This window comes from Loxodonta africana, chromosome 14 (assembly GCF_030014295.1).
Source record: "Loxodonta africana isolate mLoxAfr1 chromosome 14, mLoxAfr1.hap2, whole genome shotgun sequence".
Lineage (NCBI taxonomy): Eukaryota > Metazoa > Chordata > Mammalia > Proboscidea > Elephantidae > Loxodonta > Loxodonta africana.
In genome coordinates, this window is record NC_087355.1 from 8,057,918 (window position 1) to 8,077,988 (window position 20,071).

General features: G+C 41.8%; 1 protein-coding gene across 1 annotated transcript in view; it reads right to left on the bottom strand.

Moving 5' to 3' along the window:
- The window catches only part of TOX (thymocyte selection associated high mobility group box), a 367,991-nt gene extending 348,437 nt beyond the window's left edge, over window positions 1–19,554 (bottom strand). The window contains exon 1 of the mRNA XM_003408320.4: window positions 19,307–19,554. Within this exon, the coding sequence (XP_003408368.1) occupies window positions 19,307–19,408 (102 nt within the window). The 5' untranslated portion in view covers window positions 19,409–19,554. The remainder of the gene's footprint in view (window positions 1–19,306) is intronic.
- Window positions 19,555–20,071: the final 517 nt, after the last annotated feature.

The window sequence follows — 20,071 nt, forward strand, 5'->3', positions numbered from 1 at the left end:
TTTGTAATGTGGAAGTAAAGCTCTTGATTTTATCATTAAAGGTAAACGTCTTCCATATTTGCCTATATGGTATTCCATGTTTCCATTTAAAGACATGGAGTGGAATGAAGATGATTTTCCCATTAAGGCAATTATCGAAAAAAGGGGAGTATTTGCTTGAATTATCTGAGGTAGAAAATCGTAATTATCCTCTTTCAGGGAGAAGGAGCCCTAACTCTGGGTGATGTCATTCTTCTCAGGTGCCTGCAGACACAAACAGACACTCTCAGTGTTGGTCTGTGTTAATTTTTCTTCTCTTTGACAAAGATCACAAATAAATATCCAGCATCCAAAAAACCATGGACCTAATTCTGCAAGCTGTTATAATGAAGTCCTTTGAATTATTACAAATGCTTGAACATTAAAAATTCATCACCAGGGGAAAGAGGTGCTTTCTATTTGTAGTGCTCCGAATTTAAACACAACATGCTAAGAATGGCTGATTGTCCTGAGCAAGGGCTGCTGACAGGCATCCAAAGGGCTGTGCAAATGGGGAATGGAAAAGGTAATAAGAGCTTCAGGAGTATATTTCAGCCCACATAATAAAGTAATTGTGAAAGTGTAATTGTGGCTCGCTTCCATACCATATTAGGGTAATGAATAAGATGGTCAGAAAATCTGAGATGCACAGAACTATTTTGTAAGCAATTTCTGCAATGACTCCCAGCATATGCAGTATTTGTCAGAAAATAATTGAAAAATACACAGTGGTGTTTACCTTTTGAAATCCATTATGATGAACCGGAACAAAATGAGCACTGATGATGTTGCCAATCTAAAATTTTCCCTATCCTCAAATATAAGAAAATGATATAGAATAATGTGAAGCAACCAATTTCAGCCTGCCCAAGCATTTAAAAAAAAAAAAAAAAGTGAAGCAGAATCTCCAGTCTTTTATTTCCAAATGCTATCTAGTTGAACTTTCCGAAAATTTAAGTATTTGCAAGATCAGAATTTCAATGGAAGAAAAAAAGTTCATTCCATTGGCTACTTCGTAAACAATTACTATTGGATGAGGTTACCAAATTGCCATATTCCACAGGCTAGCAGTTGCTCTTACAGCAAGACTTGAGAAAGCACAGGCATGCTGGTCCTACTCTCAGCCAGATCATCCAGACAAAAGGGAAGGAAAAGCACCAGACCAGGTGCATGCAGGAAGGTACACAAGGACATTCAGAGCTTGCCACTCATAGCATTTTAGGTCAAATATTAAAATCCTCGGTTTGATCTCAGTTCTCCCATCTTATATTAATACGGTCATTTACATCCTACCTAAGATTATTACCTCTGTTAAGTACACAGATGTTTTTCTTTTTCTATCCCCACCACTTGGCACAGTTCCTGGCACCAAGCAACTACTCAAAAAATACTTCATGAATAAGTCAACCAATATTTACAAATGTCATACCACTGGAAGCCGTGTCTATAACTCTGTAGACTGCACTCTAAAGCCCATAGAGAAATAGGCTGTGGAATCAGATATAAAATATCTGCTGCTTCTCCTTAATTTTTTGTTTCATTTTGTGGAATCTTGGGACTAAATGTACGCAAACTGCAGACATATGGACAATTGCCCTGGTCAACCATTTCATAGGAAACTTCCAAAAGATGCTAAGTATGAGCAAAGCTCCTAGATTTGGGTAAATGCAAAAGCTAAAATGCTCATCTATCTAAAGTGAGTTTCTAGAAGAAAAAAAAAAAAACACATTCCTGCCATAAGAGGGAATATCCATTATTTACATGTGGCTATTTACAAAGAACTCATTTCAGAAATGGGTTAAGGTATCAAATGAGGTGAAAGAAAAACAAAAACAAAACTCTGCTTTAATGGTGCACTACGGACCTCAAGTAGACGGGCATTTCTTTGGAAATCTTCCAAACACACACCTAAATCTATGCGTGTCACCGTGCCTACCCAGAACTATTGTATTTCCAAGACAGTTCTGTTCAGGAAGGTGTGTCATACCGATGATGGAGAAGGGAGAAGCCCATTGCAAGAAGGCAAGGGTGTAGCTGGGAAAGTGTCAGTGAAACAGCAACCTAAGCAAGTAAGTTCAAAGGACTCTGGAAAACAGTGTCAACCACCTCACAAATAATACCTGCTGATGGTGAGAAGAGAGGAGGAGGGAGGGAGAGAAGAAGAGAGGAATCCACGCTTCGGCCATTTGTTTTGTTGTAGACTTTGCTCTGTAAGCGTACCTTACCCTAGCCCACCCTGAAACCATCACTGTAACCATTCGGTTTCTTCATGCTCCTTTCCTTTTCGTGGATTTTCCCAAATTCTTTTCAGATTAGGTTCCATACTGACTCCTAACAACATAGCACCACTCCTGACTACCTCCCTCCATCACTAAGCATCATCACTTTTTGCCAGTAACTGGGGGATTTTTCTCTTCCACCTACAAATAGAATATTTGATTTCCTCCTCCCTCATCTCTCTTCAACGCATGATGTAGTTATGTCCACAGCACCAGCAATTATTGAGCCCAAGCTAAACAGGCTTTCATTTTAGGCTAAGATGGAGTATTTTTGTTAAGCTTTCTTTCGGAAGTAAAGAATTAGTGAAAATCAGAAAGAGAATTATGGTGAGCAAAATATTCCGTTCTATGTGAGAGAACTAATGGAATTCCTTCAAGGCCTCCAATCTATTTCTTAATAATAATAATACAGAAGACCACTGTGTCACCTCATACTTCTCAAACTCATACCCCCAGGGCCAAGGGCAATACACTGAGGCAGTAGAACTATAGAATAACATGGAATATCTTCCTGGAACATAGAGCTGACTCCAGCGTAAGTGATTTAAAGTATTGTTTTTATACTAAAACAGAAATGTGTGTGCTATCGAGTATAATACAGAAGCCACCTATTTCTTAAAGATAAAATGCTAGCCTTCTAAGACTTACCTAGACTGTAGTAGGCACTTCTGGGTTCCAGGGCCAGACTCGCAGGTTGAAATTCCCTCCCACTCATTAGGACACTTCAGTAAAGAATCCGAAAACTTCGTTATGTGGATACTTGGGGATTTTAAGATGCCTTGGAAAGTGCTGACAGAGGTTTCTGAATAAGTCTGGACGCTTGTTTTTCCCCCAAGTTTACTAATAATTTTGTGCATAAGTACCATGCAGCAAGAAACTTCAAGAAGGCAATCATTGGAAACTTTGGTAAAAAGTACATCACAATTAGAACAGACTGTAAATTAACCCAGGATATGTACTTCTAAAATTATACACATAGCATATAATATTGATAATGACTCGGCTTCTCGATTAAAAAAGGAATTTGAAGGTGGACTATAAAACTGTAGTGTGCTTTACTTTACGAAGTCAGATTCTACTCTAACTCGACCTCCAACAGTTCATCATCCATCTATAATTTGTAGTCATTGAAAAACATATCAATACCTGATCATTCATTTTCTGATGCAGTTTCCCCAGTTAGTGCCTTCTGGTACACTCTTATTAGGGTTAAACATTAGCCCACTTACAAGAAGCAATTTAAATTCCACCCCCAAGTTCCCCCAACCAAACCAGTTGCCGTCCAGTTGACCCTGACTCATGGCGGCCCAACGTATGTCAGAGTGGAACTGTGCTCCACAGGGTTTTCAATGGCTGACTTTCTAAGCAGAGTGGAAGTAGACTCAGTTCCCCCAGCCTGTCCTCTACGATGCCACACTGGTCATCTTCCCAAAGCACAGGCCTCGTCTCTGGTCTTGTTATTCCCCGTGTTTTCACCCTGCCCATGGTTCTCCCTCCGCCAGCACTATCCTTGTTCTGGCCCCACTTCCCACTACAGATTCCTCACTCACAACCCAGGGACCTCGTAAACCATCCATATCCGATTACTCCTTGGACAGCCTGTGATGTCCCACCTCCGCATGTTCCCTCAGTTTATGTCTTACAGATGTTCAGCAGAGGAAAACCTGTTTGCTGTCATTGTTAGGTACTGCAGGTGAGTCGATTTCAACTCCTAGAGACCCCATGTGAGCAGAAGAGAACTGCCCCATAGGGTTTCCTAGGCTGCAATCTTTACAGGAGCAGATTTTTCTCCTACGGAGCTGCTGGGCAGGTTCGAACCACCAACCTTTCAGTTAGTAGCTGAGCACTTAACCACTGAGCCACCAGGGCTCCTTGGAAAATTTTTTACTCAGGAGTAATTAGCATTCATCTTTCTCAGATAATCAGAATCCTGCCACTCGATGTGTTTCCGTTTTTGCTGTGACCGTGAGGGAGTAAGAGCCAAATTTAATGTTGAATTCTAGAGACCATACCTAGGCTAAGAAATATGCTTGTCTTTATTTCCTGGCTATCATGGTTTGCATTAATACTGTATATGTGCTGCTTCTTTTATGTTGCTTTACATCTTTTTTTGAGAAGAGGCAGGAAGTCTAAAATAAAAAAATATAAAAATAACTTCCCCCTTCCTCACTGACCAATTTTTCAGGACAAAAGAAATGTGACCTCCTCTAGGAAGCCACCGGGATTTCCCCTACTTCAGTTCACACCTTCTCTTCCATATCCCCAGGCTCACTGACATCATATCACATCAATTATACTATAGCTGTATTACAGTTATGTGTGTTCCTCTCTTGATCAGCCCCTTGGGGGTAGGTCATCTCACGCATCCTCTATGCCTCTCTCTGTCCCCCTTATCACTCAGCAGAAGGCTTTGCACAGAGTTCGTGTTCAGTAAAGGCCTTTCAGTTTCTAAAAATGAATTAAGTATGCCTTATAAACAAAGCTCAAAGCTTCTTTAGAAGTGGGTTCCAAATTTTAAAAGTCTACATCTTAAGCTAAAATATTCTCACTCCACCCTGTACCAATGTTTGTATGGGGGACTGCATCAGAACTACCTGAAAACAAGAAGTTCTAATGGAAACAGTGACACAGCCTTCAGCCAGGCCACTGAAATAGGAACTACGTTAATCTTTTTACTGAAATGTTCTCTGCTTGATAAAGCTCATTACCAGAATATCACCTTTAAAAGTGAAATGCGTTCAGCTGGGCACTTTTTTCATTTTGTAAATAGATTTTTCTTTGCCTGAGCTCTCAGTATAAAGCACAAAATCGTCTTCCATATCTTTAGAAAGATGTCACCCCACACATAAAGCTAAATTTTTTTAATAAAATAGATTTTTTTTTCTTCAGTATTTTAAAGGTACAGTAATGTCTTCATGGAGCAATCACCCTGTACTGCAGACCACAGTAAGAACTGAATCATCGGCCTGCAATTCCACGTGTCCCAAAATGTGTTGAGATAACATATTAGAGACCAGAAGAAAGTTAAGTCCCCATGGGATACCCTAAGGCTATAAAGTCACCATCTTTTCAACGTTACCATACTTATTACCATGGTGATATTTAAAAGGACCCTGGCGCTAATCTTTTTTTCACCTACTCAAAATGACTTTAAAAAGTTGCTCTGTGTTAAATTTACAAACCAGGTGCCAAATTTTCACATTACACAAAATGACAAATTAGATACAGCATATTTGTTACGAATGCTTTCTTTTCTGCTCTTAGATCAAAAAGTTCTTGATGAGTCTAGAGTTATTGTAGTTGAAGTTACCTTACACAGAAAATTTTGCTCCACTTTGAAAATCTCACATGTATTGGGTTTCGGCATCTCAATAAAATAAATGGTCTATCACCACACTGCATTTTGGCAAAGAAATGATATCAGCAGTGAATCTTTGACCTTTAAGTTTTCAACTAAAAAGCTGCTTTTCTAAGAAATGAACATTCGTACATTTGTTAATGTCATTTTATAATAAGCACCGTGTTCCTGCTAAAAGGGTTCAGATACACTTTTATGAACCCTCCTAAGGCTCAGAAAAATATCCTTTCTTCTCTACCCACCCATCCCCCAATCCTTCTCTAAAGGCTGCAAGTTATTGAAAAGGCAATTGACCTCAGTAAAGTTTTCCACTGGCTTAGATTTTTTTCTTTTTTCTTTTCAAAGTACTCTTTGGGTTGCGGGGGGGGTGGGGAGAAAGATAAACACACGTCGTATAGCAAGTGCCATAAGAAAAATATGTTCTGGCAGACTTTTCCCAACTTGCAACTGAAAAGAATGTACATCATCCAAGTGTGTTCTAAGTGCAAAGAGTAAGAGAAAGAAAACTCAGAGTGGATTTTTGTTCTACTTTCAAACTCCACAGCGAAGGGAACACAAGTGTTTCACTTCAGAAATGAGTAAAGAATGGCTTCAATACATGTACACCTTTCTCTTTTTTGGAAAAACTGCGCATAAAAGAACATTTTTTGGCACGGCTGACCTGCAGAGATATGGAGCTAAGCAGAGTCCTGAATTCACTCACTCTGATATGCACACATGATACGCAATTAAAATCTCCATTCACATTCCTGCCGGCTTGTCAATCACGAGGAAAGCCTTTTTGACAACACTCAGTGAAGCGTACCAACTAACCGCTGAACAGGAACTTAAACAGTAACAGCTTTTGTTACTAGCAAGAGCGAATTTTTTTTTTTTAATCAAGATTGGGTTCAGTTTCTAAGAAATCATTATGGTCTGAATTTTGAAGGCCTTTCATTAACAATGAAAATGTGTCAGAATGATTTTGTATGGCATGCCATGTGATGTAATACCTAGAAAATATGAGCTATGGAAAAAATTCTAACCTTTCAAACTCGGGGAATCTTTTTAACTTCTCCCATCTAGAACAATAAACAATGATCTCACGAAGGGGTTTACTGGGCAAAACGGGACGTGGTTAATTCATTCTGAAGCTTTTCACTAGGATTTTCAAACTCTTCAAATGGACTGGATCTCTGAACTAACTTGGAAAGTGGCCGACCAGTTTATAAACCAATAGGACTGTGACTTTTTTTTTAATCATAAGGAGGATATTTAGCATGTTAGAAATACTGTCCGCGTCACTCCTTGCAATTTATGGAGCTCTATAGAAAATATTATGCCCATAAATTCTTTCCAGATGAACCCAGAAGGGTACTCTGCTCATAACTTAGTTTCTGTTGAACACATAATCAGAGACTGTGCCCTTCATAATAGCATATTAGTGTGCTTTAAAGTCATAAATCCACAAAAACAGGGCCCACTAAAATTGAATAGAGCAGGCTTGTTAATCTGCTGCTGTGTCTGTTTTGAGCAACTAACCTTGGAGGACAAATTTGAAACGAGTTAATACTATCAGATATTGAAATATTTGTCTTCTGACTTATCGTGCTCTGTACCTGAGACAGCAGACGCATCCTGACCATTACAGTCATGACAAATTGCCTTACTAATGAACGTTACACACGGAAAGTGCCAGAACTGATTCAACTACAATCTCCCACTACCAGATAGAGAGCTGGGGACTCCAGCAGTGGGCAACTCTGATATTCTGCCAACAGGCCTTCAGGGCACAGTGTGATATTTAGAAAAACACTCTAGATTCCACATGAACATATTCTACAAGCCAGTATGTATGTATACAACAGGTTTCCCAAAGCATATTAGATGAAATAGCTTAGGTGTGTAGTTGATGAGCCATGAAAAATGGCTATTTTAACTATTTGGTATCATGACAAGCATGTGTTAAAGAATACTCTCTTGTGTGGGTTTCTCTCTCACTCCTTCCCTTGTCCCGCCCCCACAAACATTGCTTGTGCTTTGCATTTCACATACAATCTTTCCTTTGTCAGTCCCTTTGTTGGTGCAAAATTGGCAGCAGTTCAAATTCAAAGTACTCCCATTCATTTACTGACCAATGTCATTCTAGTTCACATCAGCCTGCGAGCTAAGCTCTAAGAAGCATAAAAGACTTGCTTCACCACTGGCGAATAATGTGTACATTTTTACAGAGCTTAAACCTTAATGCTTTCCCTGAAACTAACAATACAGTATATCTTATCATTCCTTTTTTGCAAGCAGGCAGCTGCTGAAACACTTGCCACTTCAAAATATCAATTGCTTGCCAGGGTTGTCCTCAGCACACCCTGTCAAACTCATGTACACTGTGCAAGGAAAACGGTGCAGGGCTGAAAGCTAGAAATTGTGTCAAGTCTGCTCTAAGGGTATGATGTGCAAAGAACAATGTATGACAACCATAGAGAGTACAAACAATGGCACTGGAGCCAGAGACTTCATAGATCACGACTGTGCCTGTACATATTTTATTGTCTCCATTATATATTTAAAGCATGACAAATGCACCGTAGTACGTTATGCACTGCACAAATAGAAGCTCCTCCCGCTGCTTCTCCTTCTGCGTTTCTCTTGGTGATGGAAACAGAGTTGACTTTCATTTCTTTTTCTCCTCTTTAAAACATGTAAGGTTTCCAAAACATAAAGGGAAACACGCGCACACACACACACACACACACACACACAAGGTTACCAGAATGAGTAAGAGAAAACAGAAGACAATAACACAAGATGAGAAAATGAGATCTTGTTCACTGAACATTTTGGCTTCTCTCTGAGGGCACAAAAGCAAGGATTATCTTAAACACTCACCCAGGGAATCAAGACAACTCCACTGTCACTATGCCTATAAATTGTTGTCTACCTAATTTTAATGCAGATCAGTGCTGGCTTATTGATTTGCCTGATTTTCTAGCAAAATGGAAATCCCACGTGAATATGTTCTTTGTGTGCACAAAATATGGCTTAAGAAGCTTTTACTATGATTGCTTTCCTATGCCAAAAGAACAATTAAGAAAATAATATTTCACTACTGTACCAGATCCATAAACTAAGCCAATTCCTTTCTGCCTATTCAGATGTTAAATAGCCCTTTCCTTTCTCGCTCCATCCCTTCTGTTTACTTTAATTGAAAAGTTGTTTTTCTTCTGAATAGCTCCTTAAATAACACGTAAAATCTGGTAATATTCTCGCTCCGGAACTTACCTACTTCAAAATAAAAACAAAGGGGGAGGGGGGAGACTTGTGGCTAGAACAACCCTACACTAATTCAGTCAATGACTGTGGAAATAAAAACATGTTTATGGGAGACGGTTAGTATGAATATATTTTAATCTCTTCTATAACCTAGTTTAGGTTACAAAACCTTTATCACACAAGTAGCTTTCGGTGGAATTAACTGGAGGCTAAAGAGAATGAAAAGATAGGCTTTTCAGGTGTTAATAAATATTTTGGAAAGAGCCAAGGCGGTTTAGGTGCTTAGGGGCGCTGACCTTTGCTGTGTTGATGAGGGGTACAACGATGCATTATTAACACCCAGCAGCTGTACCTGAACTGCTGCCATGAATATAATAGCCTTTTATAGCCATCAGGGGAGTGAGATCGGAGGCCTTTATTAACCACTAGACATGATTAGCACATTACGTGAACTTTAGTGGGCAAATTATCTCTTACTGAAATATAATGTTGGTTATAACTAATTATAAACATGATTTTTAGAACTTCCCAGTGAAAAACTCCATGTTTTACTAGCACTTAGCTAATTATTGGTTGGTAATCTCTGAAAACACGTTCTGCTCTGGGGCAGACTTAGAGGAGTGGAATCTCAAAAGGCAGACCGTGTCACTGACGGCTGATGTAAAAATTATTTAGCGTTGTAAGTTCATGAATATGAGCACACATGCTTCCTTCCACAGTTACGTAAACCGGTTCCTGAACTGGAGCGTGTGCTTTGGGATTTTTCTTCCCCCCTCCCCTTTTTTTAAAGTAGTTCTTAAAAGATTAGTTTTTGCAGTAAATTTGGGAAAGTTACCATGAAAAATAACAGCAAAGTTTACTTCAAAAAGCTTAATTTTGGGGAAAGGAAAGGTTATGCCATTAGCCTTAGTAGCTGAACACAGCACCGAGAGTCCATTATGAACGGTCTTTTATGCCCTGGCAGAAAGTCATTAACATAAAATAAATCATTAGCTTTGATATTAAGCTTCTACTATCTGCAGGTTTCTATGATTAATGTTCATGACTGCATCTGCCAAATGATAAAATATACTTTTTGTTGAAAGGTTATCCTGCCTCTTTACAACGAACATTTCTCTTTATGAAGTTGTTGCTGGCATTATAAGCTGAGGCACAGTGGCATAGAAAGGAAGAAGTGGGTTTTCCAATGGTATGAAAATGCCAATGCATATAACACTTTAGCTATCATTTTTTAATTAACCATTTAATTGAGTTAAAAGACTTAAGGAAATAAGGCAGCACATAGATACTCTTTCAAAGTAATTGGACTATCTTTAGACCCAGTTGGCCCATCCATTAATTAATCTTCCACATTATATTCTGCATGTCTTACCCATATATCAGAGGAAGGTACAGAGAAGCAATGAGACAGTGAAGACTCAGTGACGGAATTCTCCTTCCATGTGGGAACCCCCGTTCAATTCCTGGCCAATGCACCTCATGCAAAGCTGCCACCTGCCCCTCAGCTGGTGCTGGTGTTACGATGCTGAACAGGTTTCAGCGGACTTTAGGATGAGCAGCCTGACAATATGGCTGCCAGCGAAAACCCTATGGATCTCAACGGTTTGATCCAAAACTGATTATGGGCACGGCACAGGACTGGGCAGTGTTTCGTCCTGTTGTCCATGGTGTCTCCATCACTTGGGGGTTGCCATGAGTCTGAGCCACAGTCAGTGGCAGCTAGCAACAACAACGGAGAGGCAAATTTGTTTTACTTAAGTCAGAATCTACAAGGAGAGTATTTCCCTCTTTAGCAATTATGCTCAACTTTTATTTTATTTTTAACAATGCACACTAGACTATGTTCCCATCAACAGCATCTCTAGTTAGGTGCTCTGACTCTCAAAAAGAGGCCCTGTGCCTGGAGGAGGGAGGTGGACCACTACGGGAAGGATGAGGAGCTTTGATGGACTGTACTGCCACACACCCCATTTACTCAAAGTCATCTCTGATCTGCCAAAAAGGTCATCCCTTTCTCTCTCTTCCTAAAGGAATAACTAGTCTACAACTTCAAAAAAACACATCCATTCCACCTGGGTAGCAGAAATAGAAGAAATGGGCTGAGTGTACGACATTTTGCTAAGGTGCACCATTCTTTGAGTTTCTGGACAACTTTCACCACAGGATTTCAAAATAATCTACCTGTTGACTCCTTATTCTCGTAAGGCTTCCTTGATACAAATACCATTTATTTTTTTCTTTACTGAATACATGAAAGCTCAGGACACAGACGGAGTAAAGGTCTTAGCGTCAGAGCTCTTACCAGCTATAGAATGAAGTCAGGCTGTCTAAAGTGAACGGGCAGCGGAGGGGAAGGGGGGATCATATCCTTTCCTGGATCTGTTTACTTTGCTTAGGGAGTAAATCAACACAGGTTTAAGGGCACACTCATCTTTTACAGTCACCAAAAAAAAAAAAAAAAAAAAAGGTCTTTTCTTCAGGAGGATGAGTTTTCCTCAAAAAGATCTGGTCGTTTAGTCTTATTATATAATAATATGGCTAGTAAAAACCCTAGCATTCTGAAAACACCTCTTCTCATGATATTTGGCAGTTTCTTAAAAAGGAATGGGAATCAGGCATTTGTATTAGCCATGCTGAATTCCTTTGTTGTTACTGTACACATTGGTGTGTTCTGCCACTTATGATAAATTCTCATGCATGTATGGCCAGAAATATGCCCAGAACCATGAGAAACATAGACATACACACACATACGCAAAGGAGCGTCAAAGATTTCTTCGATCAAAAGGTATATTATACTGAAGCTGACATTGTTACTAATCTGAATTAGATACGAACAACTTGCAAGACCACTTGGTAACTCAAAATACACTTTATTTTCTCGGCCACAAGCAAGACTCCTTACCAACCAAGACTTGGTTTAATTGGGCATTCTTTCAGGACAATTTTATAAAAGCATATAACTCAGGAATGAAAAACAATAAATACCTGGTTAGAGCCGACCATTTAAAACTCCAGAGTGACAAAGGGACCAATGCAAAAGCATTAGTAGTGACATGGTCTCAAGACCTTTGGTACTATAAACTTATATCAATGGTTATTTTTCATGAGTATAATGGAAATCTGAAAACAGCTCTTTAAAGTTAACTTTACATTTTTTAATCAAGTAAGGGAAACTTGCCATAAATCAAACTAAAACGCTCTGGGAGCGGGAGAAAGATGTGGCAGTCTGCTTCAGTAAAGATTTACAGCCTCGGAAACCCTATGGGGCAGTCCTACTCTGTCCTATAGTGTTGATACGGGTCGGGATCTACTAGAAGGCAGTAGGTTTGGTTTTTTTGGTTTTCATGAGAAAGCAGGACATTTCTTTCTGGCATTCTCTCTCCCTCTGGTCTTTTCTGCTGCGCAATAAACATCCGAGCACAGAACAATATAATGTTCCCATTTTCAAAATGAATGCTGTAGGGAGAAACACGCTATAACCAGGAAAAGCTCATTCAGGTTAATGTGAATTCCATGTCTCAAAGTATTATGGAAGAACTGCTATAATTAACAGTCTGTTGGCACTTCCATTATAAACCACATTTCTAAGCAGTTTATAACTCAACTGATTTTAATGAGAAATTGCTCTTCGGGATGGAACTTGGCATGCATGGTTTATAACAGAAATTTCTCAAATTCATCGGGGCAGATGTAAGCTGGATCATCCTGGCATTCCAGTCTCAGAGTGGACAGTCCAGTGAACACAATTCACTCCCCGGTGCTGTCCCCTCAGCCACGGAGGAGCACAGACTATCTGGTCCTGAAAAGTGCCCCTCCAAAGAAAAAGACCAACTGAGAACACATTAATAATTTCAACATGCAAATAAGTGAAAGGTAAGAAGGCCTCTCTAAAATAGCAAAAACTAACACCTCATGTAAACATGCAAATTTTAATAAATAAGGGGGCATTCAAACATTCAAACCATTTTAACTGAAAGCCTCTTGTGGGCAAGAACTACAGCTACCATTCTAAGGTATTAGTAACTAAGTATTAACTTAGTAACTAAGTATTAGTTTCAGTAACTAAGTATTAACTTGTAACTGTGTATTAGTAACTATGGAAACCCTGGTGGCTCAGTGGTTAAGCGCTATGGCTGCTAACCAAAAGGTCAGTAGTTCAAATCCACCAGGCGCTCCTTGGAAATTCTATGGAGCAGTTCCACTCTGTCCTATAGAGTCACTACGAGTGGGAATGGACTCCACGGCAATGGGTTTGGTTTTATTAGTAACTACAATTTGCTACAATCCTTGTTTTCTCCTAAAAGTTTAAATTGTAAATCCTTGGATTTGATTGCATACAATGTAAGTTTTATCTTCAACAAACAACAATTGATAATGTTTGAAAAATATCACTATTAATAAACATTTACTCAACACAAGAAAATTACATTTCATTTTTATTGAAACATAAGAAAAACTTTCTACCTTACGATTTCCCAGAAATGTTGGGATCCCCATTCAGGTAGCTAAAATGTAGAGTGATAAGTTATCTCAATTTGATTAGTTCAATAAATTCTGATTGGACAACTATTCCCATTTTAGTTATCTATGTCTATTTTGGAGCCCTGGTGGTGCAGCAGTTAAGAGGTCAGCTGCTAGCCAAAAGGTGGGCAGTTCAAATCTACCAGCCACTCCTTGGAAACCCTACAGGGCAGTTCTACTCTGAGAATAAGTAGTATTCTAATTCATAGGCTACATATTGTATGACAACTAAAGACCAGGAGATCACAGTCCCATTTTCATCTCTTTTGGAGTCAAAATAAAGCTTTCTCACTGAGAAAGGATGTTCAGGGGGTTTGTTCTGCGCTCTAAATTCACTGTGTATCAAATGTTAAAAAAAAAAAAAAAAAAAACCACAACTATGATAGCTTAGAAATACCAGTCTTAAGTATTTTTCCCTTCTGCATATGTTTTCTTAAGCTGTTACTACATGCCTCTAAGCCATTGATTCAGGATGGGGGAAGGAGAACAAAATAATTCTGAATTTTAAAAAGTGAATATGGGCCTGAAAGCTGGTAGATTCCAATGAAAATAGGGTCAGGTTACATCCATCATGAGTCCAAGATGGAGCGTGGCGGCGTAGGGAGCTGACTGCAAGGGCAAACTGCACGGCAGGGGAGCCAGAGAATTCAGACTAGAGGCCACAGGCCTCCCAGGTTCAGACGTAGACCAAGGAGCAGACAGCAAGGGCAAGGGTGTTCCAAAGCTGGGGGTACTACACACGTGGGGGTGGGGGCCCACAAATACACCTGATGGTGAAGGCAGGCCTCAACCAGGAAAAGAAGGATTACCAGTTGTTGAGAAATATCCCCAGGGTCTCTTCAACTTTCTAGTGTCTTAGCAGAAGGTTGGAAAGCACTAGAATAAATCATCCTCAGCAGCTAAATAACTTTTTTTTTTTTGGCTCTTCCAAATTTCTAAGCTATCCCTCTCATGAACTGAGCACATCGCAAAAAAAAAAAAAGTATGACCACAAGATATAGTCCTATACACCAAAACCAAAATTTGAGACCCAATTTTGTTACCAGGGAAGACATTGTTAAACTTGGTAATTTCCCTCCTTCTTCCAGGTTCAAGTGCCATACTTTTTTTTCTCACTGCTCTTCATCTCCTTAAAATCAAGTCATTAAAAAAAAAAAAAAAAGCCTATAATAAACTGTCAGATAATATTTAAATATCAGTTTAGAGTCTCTAAGTCAACAAAATATCAAAATGCTCTTCAATATCATCATTCCATATGTTTAAAATATGTGATTAACTGCGAAAACACTAAACCTCACAGGAAAAGGCTATGTTAAAGATATCGTCAGATGTCACCAAAGCTCTTAACTATAAATTTTTGCATAGGCACTTAAACTGGAATTTGTGGCACTGAAATATTCCACAAATTAAGGATAGCTACCTTGAGATTTTTGTATAATGCCTTAGTTTATTCTCTTTCTTACCTATAAATGTATTTAAAGCCTATGTAAGACCTCAAAACTGATGAAAGGTGCCAACTAAATGAAACTCCCAAGGTAGGAGTCTGAACTACACTAATGGTGTACCAAGTATCCACTATGAATTTCCTGAAGTCCTAGAAGTTACGGAGGTGGAGGCAGGACTAGCCAAGCATGATGCTCTAAATTGCATATGGCCCTCCCCTTCCTCTCTCCTCCCATCCACCTCCTTTTCCTCACATTTATTAATTAAAAGAGGAATCATGACTCCGTCTTAATGTGCTTGCAGATCCTGTATTTTAGAAGTGACGAGTTTTACCACGTTGAAATACAACACATAATGCACTCTGTATCGAAAAATAAGCTCAGAGGAGATTCTGCAGAAAGGACAATGAATCCTGTTTTTCTTAAAAGTTATCAAATGTTTAATGCTTGCCCTGCCATTTAAAGCAGAGTTCATCACAAATAGGTCCTTCCCCCTGTGTTGATATAGAAATATTATGCACTGTCCTGCCTTATTTCGATGACAAAAGCCCAATATTCCAAACGCCCAGGATTCTTTACTCTGAACATAACTAGTATTAAGCATGGATTTGTTTTGGACGTCTCTGTTTCTAATCAAGCCAAGAAAGATTCAGGACATGATTCCACAAAAGCAACCACTGAGAACAGTGAAGACCATTATTTCCTCTCCCACTGCTGGCAGGGGTCAGCAGCCTGTCATTAGCTATGTCATAACATAATTGTATTACTACTCCTTATGTGGGCAGATACTGAGCAATAACTGAACACATCACATCATTGTAAAAATGAAAAAATGCCACTTCTTCGTCCTAATTTAGCATCAAATCAGTGAAAACAATCTTTAGAAATGACACTGCACTAAGAAAACTGAAAGGTACTGTTATTACTCCGTAGGTACATATCTAAACTGATGACCTGACATTCTCAACTAGAACAAAAAATAGGGCTGTATTGAACTACTGAGCTCATTTAATCCAATTTTTTTGGTAACATTCGGTTCAGTTAAGGGATGCAGTGTTACTTAAAATAGTCTTAATTAGATGAAACTCAGCTATGGTATCCATCTCTCTCAATGTCGAATACAACCATGCTTCAAGTTGCGAGAGGTGAACACAGTTATCTCCAGCTTCCAAGTGTCTGTCCAGTCTGTGTGCAACACTGCTGTTTCCAAGGCTGAGCTATATACAGCAACATGCCATCCATTCTGGCTGTTTGTGTAAGAGATCCCTCACAGTTGCCATAACCAACATCATTGGCATTGTTCTCACTTCTCTCTCTCAGTGGGCTATGTGAAAATGGAGGCCAGTTTGCATAGTGATACGTTCATAATGTAATGGGCTGGGACAATAAATAGAGCAATAGGAGATTAAAATGTTTCCCTGAAAAATTCCTCCTCCGGAGTTTATTTAAATGAGAAATCTAAGTAGTATTTTGGCTATCCCTAAAGCAGGGAGGTGCTGGAAAGTGTCAGCAGAGTAAAACAGTCAGATTTTAGTATGGCAAAGCTCTAGGAAGAATGTATTCATTTTCTCACTAAGGGTCTCTTCTGATGTGGAAAATCCTTGGGAAGCTACAGGTTACAACTGTATGATACTGGAGCACACGATACTGTTTCTTTTGGGATTTAGCAAACCAACTTTAAACAGTAAACTGTTGACAAGTTTAAAATTAGTAATTTATGCCCTTATTATTCAATTAAAACCAAATAACCTGATAAAGTGTTTCCTGTAATAAACTACATGGTCATCACATCTCTGAAGAGGACAAGGTTGACCTGACAATCCTGTCTCTTTGGGGAAGTCTGACGCAACGTGTTTTTCCTACACGAAGATGCAGATTTCTTGCTGCACATCTTCCAAACTTCTTCCTTTCTTCCATATCCCAGCAAATCCACTTGAGTCATCACAAGTGAATGCCAGTTGACTCTATTCTAAACAACTGGAAGAGCTGACTTGGACAGAAATTCTGTACCAACCCTTATCACGACAGAGTAGAAAGCACAAGACCTTGGGCTTTCTGGGGCCTAGCAAACCTCCCCAACCCCCTTAATGTAATCAGGGATCAGTGACAAATGTATTTGATAGACCGCTACACCGAGATGAGCAGGAGAAGGTGTCCTGTGAGAAACATTTACATAAAGTCTTTCCCATCTATTATAAGCATGTCTTATGACTTTGCATTTTTAAAAATCTATTATTCCCTGGATAAGTTAAATAGCAGACTTGCAACCAGTCCATAGAAAAGGTGGCTAATTTGCATTTAAAAAGAACAGTTTGTTCCTTCATACATGGTGTGACTTAAAAGGAACTTCAATGAGCTAGTAAAGAAATTCTGAAGACTTTCTAAATTAATTTATTCAATTCACGGCACAGCCCAGTAAAATTATTTAAAGCACTTAATTGGAAATGATTTAATATATAGAAGTAATTCCTGATTTTCCAAAGCATTTAACTTTCAAATTAAATCTGACCCTACTATCTCAAGAATGACAAGTGAAATGTGTATCCAAGTCATTACCTTCTTTTTAGAGACTAAAATCACTGTTAAATTTAATAAGATTTGTCTACTTTGATTGCCAAGATGGTTCTGACCTTTTGGTTCCCGTCAGGGCTGTGGGATAAGTCTTGACACTTCGAGACCAGGCTGCTGTTTTATTGTTATTTGTATTAGCAGGAGTAGTCGTGTTATAAGCAAAGTAAAACGTTGACAAACAAATAATACTTGCTTATAAAGGAGAAGAACAGATTTTAGACTAAAATAACCATGTTATCAACAAAAAATCAAACTGCAACACACAAACTCCTCTGCTGTTCCCAAAGTTCCACGTACCTTCCAATTCACCCCTAGCTAAAGGGCTCCCTGAGTGATGAAAAGCCTTTCTGCCTTGCACAAGACTGGATATTCCTCTTTGCAAACTTGCCGAAACATCAGCGACACACAGCGCTTCCCTTTTCCTGGGTCTCACACTGTACATAGCATCAAGGCGCTTCTCTAGGGGCTGATGTATGTGGTTCACTTAACTCACAGCTCTGTGTGTGCGGTATGTGGTGGGTGTGTTGTGTGTGGTGTGTTGTGTGTGTGTGTGTGTCCCGACTGACCAAGACTGGGGCTGAGACTCGGTTGGTCGCGTGGTGCTGAGCCCGGGGCTCAGGATGCAGCGCGCCAGATACCTCTGTATCACGTAAAAGGGGGGGGGGGGAACTGAAGATGACTCGCCACAAGGCAAATGTTGCGAACCCCAACGATTTTTTCCTGCGAAATTCTCCGCGGGATCGAGTTGGCAGTGCCCGCAGGGGCCATGTCTGGCAGGCTTACTACCCAAAAAGGAATCCGGCGTCTAAACCGCCCGCCCGGAGTATCAGAGAACTCAGTTCTCCCCGCCTACGTTCATTTGGCGGGACTGCTTAGACACGTCCAACAAGCCCCAGGCGGGCACCGCCGACGCCCCGCGGCTGCACTGGGAGCCGGGTCCCAGCGCGTCTTCCCTCTCCGGGCAGTGGGTTCGAGACGCCCTGAGAGTAACTCCCTCCCTACGTTCCCCTAACTGTCGGATCCGCGGGCAGAGCCGCGCTTCGCAGCAGCCCCGGCCGGCGTCCCCACCCCGGGCCACCGGCGTCGCCAGCCTCGCTCTGGGTCCCCGAGGCCTGGCACCCGGGGACAGCGGGCGGTACAGCCCAGTCCGGGACCCGGCCTCCAGCCCCAGGCCGACTTGGCAGCGTTGGAGTGCACATCGCGCTTCCGCCCATCGCCCAACAAACTTGCAATTCCCGCGCGCACCCCATAAACAGGTCGTGCCCCAAACGGTGAACCCGCTGCCCCGCTGCGCCCTGGCGTGCGAACAGGAGGCTTGGCCGCCCGGATAGTTTGGAGAAACAAGAGTTGTGGAGCAATTTTCCTGGCGGGGGCGGAGGTGTACCCCCGGCCCCTGCACCCCGACTCCCGGCGGTTCCCCGGCAGCAACTAATCCCAGGCAGGAAAGCTGGGCCACGAGGCCGCGATGCCCGGGAGCGGGAGGGAGGGAGGAGAAGAGCAAACTGGAAAATAAACTGAATGCTCTTACTCTCTGCCTCCATTCCGGGACCCCAGACACACCCCCAAAGTACTCCGTGGTTTGCCTTTATTTTTCTTAAACGCCCCCAGGCAAACCTAGGCAGGGGTCCTGAGTCGCGAACAGCAGGCAGAAAAGAATCCGAGCAAATCGTGTCACTTTCCGCACTACCGCGGGGCTGGTGAAAGCCCCGGCGCTTCTCCGCACTCCTCCCCAGGCGCTCGCAGGCTCGAGCGGCTGCGAACGAGCGCGCCCCGGGCTGGGCTCCGCGACCCGCCGGCCGCGCCGCCCCGCGCCCCCCGCCCGGCTCGGCGGCAGACCCCGGCGGAAACAAAAGCAGAGCGTTCACCTTGTTGCAATAGTAGGGGTCCAGGCAGGGAGAAGGTCCCAGACAGGGCGCGTCGGGCGCAGCGGCGGGCTGGGCTGGAGGCGGATAAAATCTCACGTCCATTTCACTCTCACATCAAGCAACTCCTTTTTCTTTCTTTCTTTCTTTTTTTTTTTTTTTTTTAAGTGTTCAGCAAAACAAGCTTAGACGGACCAGAGAGAGGTGTCTGGGCTCAGGAGTAAAAGAAACACCTTCCTTCCCTCACATCCGTTTGTGGTTTGTTTAAGAAGAAGAGGAGAAAAAAAAAAAAGAAGAAGAAAAAAAAAAAAAAAAAAGAGGGGGGAAAGCGCTCAACTCTCCCCGAAGCGCGGCGCGCCCCCGTCGGCGCCGAGCGCGCAGCCTGCTCCGCCGCTCCCGGCCCCGCCGCCGCCGCCGCCGGGCAGGTAACTTCACGCGCTCATTGTCCCCCGCCCGCCCGCCCGCCGCCCCATCCACGCCTCCCGCGCCCCGCGCCGCCCGGCACACGCGCTCGCGCTCGGGCTCTAGGTATTTGGGCGTTTTATTGGAGTCACGGAGTTGCTCTGCTTTGAGTTTATTTTCTCCACCTTGGAGGCCCGGGAGGAGGGGGATGAACAGGAGGAGGAAGAGGAGGAGGCCGGCCCGGGAGGGGGCGAGCGCCCCGCGGCCGGGCGGGGTGGTGTGCGCGGCAGGACGCGGGCGGCTCGCGGCCCAATGGCGGCTCGCCGGCCAGGGGCCGGTGGAGGGAGGAGCGGAGGAGGAGCAGGA